Raw genomic sequence first — 11,159 nt, 5'->3', positions numbered from 1 at the left:
GGAATATTAGGGAGGAGAGTTTTTATAGGAATAGGGGTGGATTGGGTATTTGAAGGAAGAGGAGGGAATTGGGAGAGAGGGTGGGGGGTAGGAGGAGAGGGTGGGAGGAAGCTAACCGGGTTAAGGAAAGCGGGTGGAGTGGGTTTAGGTTTAGGAATAAAGACTGTACGGACTGCCTTATGGCAAATCCTTTATTTTAACATGAATAACGTTTTGCAAAGAGAGTAATGCTAATGATGGCATTGAAAAGTAGAATTTAAGTAGGATATATAAAAAAATTAAGAAAGAGCAGTGCATTTTTAGAGAATGTCCTTATCGATTTTCAAAGTCTACACATTGTTGCGGTTTGTAACGTTGTGATTGTCAATCGTGGTTTTTCGTTAATTTGACTGATTTTGGGAATAAAATATTTATTGTCAATCCAATAGTTATTTTACTCATTATGTAAAATTTCTATTGTTTCGTTCAAATGTGTTACCTTTTTTCAAGGATATGGTCAGCTCTATAACTAAGAGACTGAGCTTGTCTGTACCTTTGTTTCTTTTGTGTCCCCTCTACGTGGGCAGATGTAAACCGCACATTAATGCACGTCTTATAAGGGGCAGGATTTGGAATGAAATAACCGTCTATTTGTTATTGTTTATATTTATTCACAGTTCGTAATTTCGAAATAAGATGGGCGGGAAACTCCTAATGTACAATAACATTTTTTTCTGTTTTTGGGTATTGGCAGATTTTCGGAAAAAAAACGGAAAAAAGTGTTTTCGAATATAGAAATCTAAATTAATTTTCCCCTATCCCTATTCACAAAACAATAACCTCATATTTCGCACTATTCCTGTAGTTTTCTTTTGTCACCAGTTGGAAGGACTGAACGTTGCATCAGGAGCAGAAAAAGTTTAAGCAGCTTTTGAAGTTTAATTGAGTGTCCAATAACTTTGAACTGTGAGATGTGAATCGCAATTTCGTGGACCAAATTTAATCAAATCGGTGTCATGAAGGCGCAATGACTATCAACTAGTTAACTTGAGGATTTTAATGCGATGCCTCAGTCCATACATGCATTCTGAGACGGGTTAAAGGATCAACTCTCTCTCAAAGTGCAATGCAAAACCAGGCACAAGATAAAGAAACTTGATTTCCAAAGTTCGGAGAACAAGGATCAGACAATGGAAATCGTCTTATGGTCAATTTCCAGAAGAAGGCGAGCTCTTTTGTTATGTGTGAACAGTTATATTGTGAACTTTGAGAGGCATAGTTTTTGCAATTGTTATTGTTTTTGAGAATACGTCCTTGCCACACTATTTTGCACATGCAGAAACAGAATAATCGAAAGCAATGTAATGGGGATAGTAGATAAATTCCTCGTAGCGATTAAAAAAAAGCCCATGAAAAAAACCAAAACAGTAAAGAAATACGTATTTCAAAAGAAGCCCACTGTTTTCCAAGCACAATTCGTTACATTTTAAGTCAAACTCCTGACAAGGATTTAAGTGCTATCAAGTACTCGTTCTCCCATTAGTAGTGTGCGTACGGTGCATGAGTGCAATGTGTCAATTTAGATTTTTGACCTAGCAGGCAAATAATTGAACAAAGACGATTGATTATTGATATGGGATTATTTTCAGCCCTATCTTCTCGGCAAGAAAACAGCGGGCACTCTCCTTAAAGGTTGCGTCATATTCCTTTCATATTTCATTAATCATTCCATCTAACTCTGGCCTTTAACCTACCTCTCCTGTAGCATTAAAGTCCAAAAAAATCTCCAAAAAATGGCAGGAAGTCTGAAACGGCTTCCTGTCCATAATTGTTCACATATCTGACATTGACTCAAAAGGTGCCTGGAATCGAAAGTCGACGAAGTTTGCGAAATACCCACGTTTGTTTGAGACTTCAAATCAGTGTGCCAACATGGTTCCAAAGGGTTTTGTTATCCACTTTTACATTATTCAACTTGTGACCTCAACGACTTATATATTTTCTCCCTCCATTTTGCATGCCATGTATTGGCAAACCCTTACGCACGAAAAGGTAGAAATGACGATTGCGAATTGCATTTTGTCTTATTTTCCCTGATATGCTTGTTAATCCCAAATTTAGAATGCCGCTCCATTGCAATGTGTACTAAAATGTGAAGAACGACATTGTCCTGGTGTCGCTTATCAACGTGCCAAAGGTCTTTGTTTGTACGGTTCTGTTCAAACCACTCCAATCAATGGGGATGAGAGTATATTGGAAATATGGAAAATCAGTAAGATGAATTTCGTTGTAAAAGTCTCTAGCAATATTGTTAACTTTTCGTTTGTTTCATCCCTGGCATCAAGAAACTCACGGAACCATTACGTGTTCTCTTAATATTTCTGATAAATGCATAGATGGATCGAAACAGTAATCATTAGTAAAGTTCGTCTTTGAATTAAATGCAGGTTTTAGCTCTAATTGCTCAATATTTACAATTAGAAAGATATTATGCCGATTGCGCTTCATATGATCTTGCCCAGGAATGTTGAAGTTGTTTGTTGCTCTGTATAATTCATTTAATATTAGTGCACTATTAGGCAGACTTTTAAATAATAGCAGGAAATTCAGCAATGAGAAAATACAACTGTATGTACAGTAGGTGTTTTAAAACGAACTAAAAAACAAGCTAACCGGTATCAGATCAACACATTTACACATATCCTCTGTTAACACATTAGAGACAACATTTATAGACTTGCAGTTGATTGGTATAATAAGTATCCTTAGTCACGTCTTGAGTCGAAATTTAATCAGCATATATGAATAAGTCCGGGAACCATCAATCTCAATAGATCAAAACCAATGTTAAAGTCTCATTTGTTAGCTAGTGGTATGGTATGTTTATTTAAACATTTTGATAGCTAGTATATCATAGTAGTACGTTGTCATGAAAAAAATGTAATTCAAGTACCCTATTCTTCTGTCTTCGCTTACATTTCATATATATTGGCCACTTGACTTGAAGAAGTAGACTTGATCACTCTCTGAATGTGCGGGAAACCATTAGACTCTTGTGTACAGGGATTTACTAAGTGGGTCCTCCGTCCTCCACCCTCTGTCCTCACCCACTATGACATTATGGTCTACAATGCTCGTCTTAATGCTACAAACCAAAAGTTTTTGAGCCTTCTAAAGGACAATCTACCATTGTCTATCTTCTGAGATTTTTCAGGGTTTCCAAAAATTATCGCATATACCAGTTTTACTGCCGCAATATCTCTTCGGAGTACTAGCTCGGATGGTCTTGGCCTGGTTTCCAAACGGGCTTAACACGGTCAACGAGTACTTATCCACTCGAAGTCACACGTTTAGAATGGCAATAGTTATGGTTTTCAAAACTTATAGACACTTCACTTGCTACTTTTTCGATTGGTATAAGTATCTCAACCCCGTACCAGGATTCGGATTTCGTAGATTTAAAAGTGTTATTTGGAGTCGATAGATGGTGGATGACCGTGCTGGACCCGTTTGGAAACAAAGGCAAAATCATCAAGAAACAAAGACTTGTTACGTTTAAGGATTCGGGCATGACTTTGCCAAATTAGATATTCAAAAACATTTTATCATTTTTTTATAATCATCCAAGGAACTCGTCACCAACAATGAAGTTGTGACTCAGGATGTCCTGATTTCAAAAAGTACCCTTACATGTCTCTGCATTACCTTTTGGTACGATACAGCCTCGGCTTCCCATGTAGTGAAAAGAGAGCACTGAATTAGTGCTTCTTGGAATGACTTTTGGCTTCTTTAAGAATCAAACTCTTAAAAACGTGGAAGAAATCAGAGGGAGAATGCATGTATTAACTTGGAGAACGTTATGTGGACAAGGGTTACCGATTTGAACACGAAACGTAAACTTTAGTCTGATAAACCTTGGGTTTAACTCTAAGCCCGAAGGTCTAGAGAACTGTTTTTTTCGAGTATGTGCTCATGTCAAAGTATTGATTGTCTAGATTTCTTATATTAGGTTCAACCTAGTTGACAATCAACAAATCGCACAATAAACCACTTGAAACGTTTCGACTTTTGGTTGCGTCATGAAATGTTCTGCAATGTACTTTTGGCGTCTTCAAGAAGCACCCACCCGACTTTGTTAACATACGAGTACATTACGTCTAGGGTCCCTAATTACGTCCAGAAATTGATGTCCCTTTTAAGTGTTTGACGTTTTATTTAATGAAACGCGAAATGCTTGGTGTCAATCTAGTTTGAAAGACCTTTTTTCTTCTTTTAAATTTGAACTTCCCTATCCAATAATCTAACAAATTGACACATAAAACCAATGTCAAATATGAGGAAGGAGCACTATTTGGAAACTTGGATCCACGCTACAGTTATGTAGAAGGGCGCGCGTGATGACATCATCATGTGTTGCTATGACCCTTGGGAGTTAGAAACAGTATTCCAAGCAATATTGGAGTGACCTGAGACTGGCTTAAAGAATAGGAGTGACCGAGATGGCCCAACTAAATTGATAAAATTGAAAAGGCCTAGCCCAAACTATTTGAAAAAGACATCAATTCTCTCAGCAACTGGAGCAAAATTCGCAAGATTTGGTCGTCCTATGTCGCAAGAGCCCTTTAGCATGCATGTTACATAACAAGAAATGTATCAAATCAGCTTGTGCCCAAGTTCAGTCCTTATCGTACACACAGTTAACAGACTATCCATTGTTAAAATGCGAAAACCATCTTATCAATTGTTTGAAGGAAAATAGAAAATTTGGAATAATATCGTATTTAGCCTTGGCTGGAACTGACTGAGTCAAAATGGAAAGAAGTTTGTCTGATTCACATGTGTATCAAAGTGGACAAAGTTTACATCATTATACCAAAGCGAAATTTCTTTTCTCAATGGTGACACGCCTAATCAGAAATTTCATGATTATTTACAACAAAGGTCAAAATTTGGGTGATTTTTTAGCAAACGTTCCTCAAAATTTATTAGTCATTACTAAAGTCAGACCAAAAATGTTTTTACGATAAAGATATTTTTCACATAGTTTGGGATTTTGTGGCCCAAAATAAAGCTTATTTTCCTTTCTTTTGACCTTTTTTTCTTTTCTCCCTGTGATGATAGGTATTTGTATTTGTATTTAAAAACATTTAAGCCGGGTGGCTTTTTTAGAGGTGCCAAAAATGGTGGGCATATTGTGGAATCAAGGGGTGAGCTGAGGGTAAATGACAGGTGTGACGGATTGAAAGGTTATAAAGGACAAGAGGTGATGAATTTTGCTATGCCATTTTTGAACTGTGTTAATATGGTGGCATTTCGGGTAAGTGGACCGATCAGGTTCCAGAGGAGCCTTCCCTGCGCATAGAAGGTGGCATCCTCCGGCACCGCGAGGTTCACATCCCCTTTGGCCTGGCTTCTTGTTGTTCGTTGTTGGTCGATTTGTTTGGTTGGTTGCAGTAGGATGTGATCTGGATGCTGACAAGTGTTCATGATCTTCCAAGTCTCTATTAGGGCGGACTCAGCCGCCATCTGGTTAACAGACTTTTGTCCCAGGGACTCATGAAGGTCCTTGATGCTCACGTGATCCTTGAGTTTCACTCCAAGCAGTTCTCTGAGCACGTTGTTCAGTCCGACCTGGAGGTCTCTTTGGATCTGCGATTGCTCTAGGTCGACCTTGGTCCTTATTTTAAAAAATAAAGGAACAAGGACATTATTCAGTTGTGGATCAAATAGGACAGAAATCTAATCATTAAGTGAGCAAAAGTGCCCTAAGCAAGAGCACTGGACTCTCGAAAAGATTCCATTGTATACTATACTATAACATCGGAATCACTTAAGAAATGTCGTAATGTCAAGATAATGTCATTGTAATAAAGAAGATTTAACTTTTTGCCAATAAAATAAAGAAGCTCAATAAATCACCCAGTATATGCAATTGTTTTCCTAGAATTTGGCAGTAGAAAAAGGCAATGAACAGGACAAACAATGACCAACCTTTTGGCCAGGGCAGCAACGTTTTTCCAATTCATCGCCTTTTTTCGTTCGTCCCAACTTTTTTTTCTCGACTTTTTCACACTTGCTATTTTTTGTATTCTTTTCACTTTCTCGCATATTTTCCAACTTTTTCTCATTTTTACTCAACTAACAAAAAAGTTCAGCCAAAATGGCAACTTGTTTTTTTTTTCAAGGTCTACTAATCAGGAGCTATCCTGGACATGGCAAGAATCTGCTTCCTAAAGAAAGAAGGTTCAATTACTGGTGCTTGAAGATATTATAATGTAATATTCCTTTTCATCAATGTGTTGCTTGATATGAAAGGCAAAAATAGCCCCCCCTCGAACATGTTGTTGCCTATGTTTTGGAAAGTCTATTCTCTAATTTGGGGCCTATACATCAAGACCTCTACTGGACCTCTAAAGGACTTCTGAACATGGCTAGCTATCAAATCATTTATAACTTAGTGGCATTAAACCAGCTACTAATTAGTCAAAAATGGCAAAAATGCTAGCAATTGGTGGCAAAAGTAGCATATTAGGGGATTTGTGCGCAAAAACGCCTGAAACAAGTGAATCACCGAAAAGACATTTTTTACTTGTTGCAAAGTCTCAGAACTATTTTTCAATTTTTTTTATCCCTTTTCCAAATGGGTCAGAGCAGTATGCAAGATCATTTTCATCATACCACAAAATACAATAATTGCCTATTCTTGAAACAATATTTCTGAGCAATATCAGCACCAACAATGAAGAAGATTTAATGGAAGATATAATGGGTGTACTTTGCAAAACTTAAACATTATAAGACATTTTTATTTTTTGGTTTGGTTTTTCACGGGCTTTTCTAACCGCTACAGGGAATGTAATCCCCAGTACTAAATTGGATTACTCATATCCAGTTCGTAAAATGCCTTCAGAAAAGATTAAGTACTGAATTGCTAATTTTTCATTCAGTTTCAACCCAGCCTTCGGATCAAGTTTGGAATTTGTGGCAAAATTATAATGCAGCAAATTATGAAATGAATGAGTGACTCAATGCATTTCTGTTAAACAGTTTCATTTTACCCTCGAAGTTAATATGAAACTCTACTCTGTGAACGGACTGAACTCTTTTTTGACTCTGTGTGAATTCAGTCTCTAATACCTTTCAGTTGTCAAACACTCGTCCAATTTGATTGTCGCCAATTTGATCAGTGCTAACATGAAATAGGATAGAAAACAATTTTTGACTTCATGTGTCCACTTATTTCTTGGCAGACAGATTATACTCGGCTGTAAATCGATAAAGCGTAATACAATAGCACTGCACTTGCAGCTTTTATTTTTGAGCTTTTAAGGACTTGGAAAAAATCCTTTCTGGACTATGTGACTTGAACAAAAAGAAATCTGATACAGCTTAATGACCATAAGAAAAATCATTTTGCTATTTGAAGGTGGTTGTGAAAGAGCTTCGATGTCTTTAGTCTAGCAATGTAGTGCAGGAAAGAGCTCCAATAATTCGGCATCCACGTTTAACCATGATTATTGGAATGGTGTTGCCTCTACAAAAGATTAGTATGAAAAATGCACAAACAAATATCGAAATAGTGTAGAACTTCAACTTCATTCAAACATATTTCTCTTCAATTTAGAACCATTGGTGGAGTACGCGGGAAGTTCATCCATGTCTTCCAAGCTTCTCGGTCAAAATGATTGCAAGTTGTTCGACACGTGGGTTGAACAAGTAAACGGAAAGCGTTACAAAGTCAATCCACAAACCTTGAGCAAAAAAGGCCAGGAAAACTTTTGTAAGAGCCAAGGAGGTCAGCTGGCCATGATCAAATCAAAAGTGGAGGAAGACATCATTACCACCTTGATTGGTAAGATGAGTCGACACATAAATATGCGTAAACGAGCAAAGTTGAGCTTACGTTATCAATTTTGCCATTGCGATTGCAAATGATGCGTCTAATTGCCGTATTATTTCTCTACAGGTGGTGTTGCTCCTTAGATTTTAGTTTTGAAAAAAAAAATAGTTTTTTTTTCATGATCAATTTACCGAAATAACGCTACATTCTGTGCTGTTCTTATCGATGTATATTGAGAAAATGCACCTAGTCTTAAGATATTTAGTCTAATCGAACAGAGTATCTAAATATTGCGCTCTTTGCTCTTCGTTTACGTTTTAAGTTTTATGTCTGCCTCTTTGCGCCTCCTCATAACTTTTTTTGCATTGCAGTATACAGGCGTAAGGCAAATGATTGCATTAAGATCTTTAAAAAATACTTTTAAGCAATTTTGGTTCCTCCATGAGTTATGAGCTCTTCAAATATTTTTTGTGACATGGAAAAAAGAATGTAGATAGGAAAAAAAAATCTCGGCAGGTGCTTTCAAAGTGATCTAAACTTTATTTGTCGTCCATGAAATGGAGAACCCGTGATAACCCTTTCTTGAACTTAATGAAGATACACACTACTGCCTTTGTCATGGATCTACCAATTACCACTTATGATATTTGTCCATAAATGTCAGGTAACTGACACGAAACATTTCCTTCTGGCAAGAGTCCAAAAATTCTTCTTTTTATGATGGTTATTGGCCAGCCCTGAAGACGCTTCCCTTGATAAAGAGGTACAGTTTTGCCCGAATTTGTGGTTTTAGGTAAGGTTTGAAATTTTGAAACTCTTCGCAGAAATTTAATCCACGAGCTATGGGATACATTTTGTAACTTTTACAATGGTAATCATGACTTTCCTTTAGTGATGCTTATATCCTTCCAGTGTTGCCTTGTTTATTCATAGACAACAACGAGCAGTCTAAAATCGATTTACTGTATATGGCTTTCTTAGAAATAAGCAATAAGCTATCACGCTATCAAGTTGAATATAATACTACAGTACACGCATTGAAGCAATAGGGCAAACAAAACGTATAAAGATCCAAGAGGTCTTTTAACCAACTATAAAGAAATGTATTGAGGTTGTTTAAGCACACCAAAACCAGGGCTTGAATCGTTACCGAAAAAAGTAACACATTGCCGATACTGTTACTTTTGAAGAAAAAGAGTACCTAAAACCGCACAAAAACGTTTTATACATTTAGCGTTTAATAAACATGATGTGAAACAAATGACGAATATTCTAGGGTACAAGGATGCAAGGGTACGAGGATTAAGGGTTGTTTGGTATAATATTTTTTCACTTTTCTTGCACATCTTGACCAGTATTTTTCCATCTTTCTTTTCATGGTTTGAAAAAAAAAATAACCTAAGGGAACTAATCAAGTGGTTTGACGAGAGGAAAGTAACTCGTTACTCAAGCCCTGACCGGAAACTTCCTCCAATTCAAGATGATGAAAAATCATGTGTGTCACTTAGCTTTTCGATCAAATGATATCTGATCCACCAATAAATTAGAGTTGGCGGATTTCGGAAGTCCTTGAATGTATGTTTGATCAAAATTTTTGATCTGGCTAAAAGTCCAATGTATCCAAAAAAAGCTTTAGCTACCTTTAACTGGATGTTTGTTTGTTTGTTTATTTGGAGTCAGATGACAACTCTCTCGCTCGGCCTGCATCTTATGATGGTTGTCCCAATTAAGGGATATTCGCGCTCCTTTGTCGCAGCCAAACGTGCAACTTTTATTATTACCTCACCCCTCGGGAATGATCGCAGGTTCGCCCCTTTAAACTGTTAAAGGCAGCAACTTACGCTGTAATTGAAATACCGAAAGAAGCTTGGATTTGGCTAGTCAGGCATTGAACCAGGATTCGCTTTTTGGAAATCGGATGCTCTACCAATACGGTACCTCAGCTAGCCTACCTTTAACTGGATATGCTCAACGTGCTTTCTATTACATGGAGGACTACTCTTAATTCTTTCATGGACGAAATATTGGCCAGGGTTTGTCCATGAAAGATTTAAGAGTAGTCTTCCAAATTTACCCTCTATTATCTATTGGTGAAGTTTTAAAGAGTAAGATCCCAATCCATAATACTGATGTTTTTGGAGTTCAGCTGACTGATTGAAGAAACTACAAAGTCAGTGTAACCTTATATTTTATCGAGAAAATCACAAGTTATTGACAAATCAATTTTGCAACATTTCAGGGGACAATCAAACTTGGATTGGAATAACTAACTTCCACAATGAGATTTGTTTAAACGAATCTTGCGAAGATCATTTGGCGTGGAGTGACGGGACCATGTTCAAGTATGACGCCAACATGTTTACCAAGGATTTCAATTTCGGAGCCGGACACAATTGTTGCCGGATTAAAGGCCCGGAGTGCAACGACAATGATTGTGCAAGCTTATTTGCTGGGATTTGCGAGGTGACCTGTTCTGATTGAACGAGGAGCCGTCAATAGTTTTTGGCCATATGTGTCGATGCATTGCACAATTCAGGAACACTTAACTGCTTGTCTCGTATGGACTGACTTATGGCAAATCCTTTCTTTTAACATGAATAACGTTTTATAAAGAGAGTAATGTTAATGTTGGCATTGAAAAGTCGTTTTAAGAAGGATACGTAAAAAAGCATATTCAGAAAGGGCACTGCATTTTCAGAGAAAATTCTGATCGATTTTCAAAGTTAAGCATTGTTGTGCTTTGTAACATTTTGATTGTCAACCGTCGTTTTTCGTCAATTTGACTGATTTTGTAAATAAAATATTGATTATCAATCCAATTCTTCTTTTTGTTAAGATGAAACATTTCTATCGTTCAAATGTATTATCTTTTCTCAAATTGGAATCAATTCATTGAGTTTTTTTTTTATCAACAAAGGCCCCTAAATTTTTCCCAGGACTTAGCTGGCATTGTTATGTCCTTCTCATAGAGGGAGACAGCGCCCTCTATTTTGTCTAGGTGCGGACAAACAAACGTAGAAACGAGAGAACACGCTTTAAGATGCAAGATTTCATCAAGGGATTATTAGATGAAAAGTGTATTGCTAAAGTATTGTGGTACAATAGAAAATTCAACAACTTATCTGGGAGACCTTTCAAATCCTCTATGGGTAAAATTCCGAACAATTATGACATGTAAATTATCTTTTTAAATGAGTTTGTATAGTGCATGATTGACACTTTTGCAAACATCATTTCTAGCAAAATAGAACTACAAAAAGCACAGCTTCACAATTTTCGATGACCAACTTTTGAAACATCATTATCTCTAGACTTGAAATTAGTTTTTTAGGACAATTTA

At 36.9% G+C, this 11,159-nt stretch overlaps 1 protein-coding gene across 1 annotated transcript; it reads left to right on the top strand.

Moving 5' to 3' along the window:
* The first annotated feature begins 1,731 nt into the window (after window positions 1–1,731).
* On the top strand, window positions 1,732–10,602 carry LOC131888652 (uncharacterized). Its single transcript, XM_059237560.1, has 4 exons — window positions 1,732–2,031; window positions 2,101–2,251; window positions 7,604–7,831; window positions 10,059–10,602. The coding sequence occupies exons 1-4, from the start codon at window positions 1,912–1,914 to the stop codon at window positions 10,298–10,300; spliced, it is 741 nt and encodes a 246-aa protein (XP_059093543.1). The 5' UTR covers window positions 1,732–1,911; the 3' UTR covers window positions 10,301–10,602.
* Window positions 10,603–11,159: the final 557 nt, after the last annotated feature.

The sequence above is a fragment of the Tigriopus californicus genome, chromosome 10, assembly GCF_007210705.1.
Source record: "Tigriopus californicus strain San Diego chromosome 10, Tcal_SD_v2.1, whole genome shotgun sequence".
Lineage (NCBI taxonomy): Eukaryota > Metazoa > Arthropoda > Copepoda > Harpacticoida > Harpacticidae > Tigriopus > Tigriopus californicus.
Note: the sequence above shows the minus strand (reverse complement) of the source record. Positions and strands in the feature narration are given on the sequence as shown.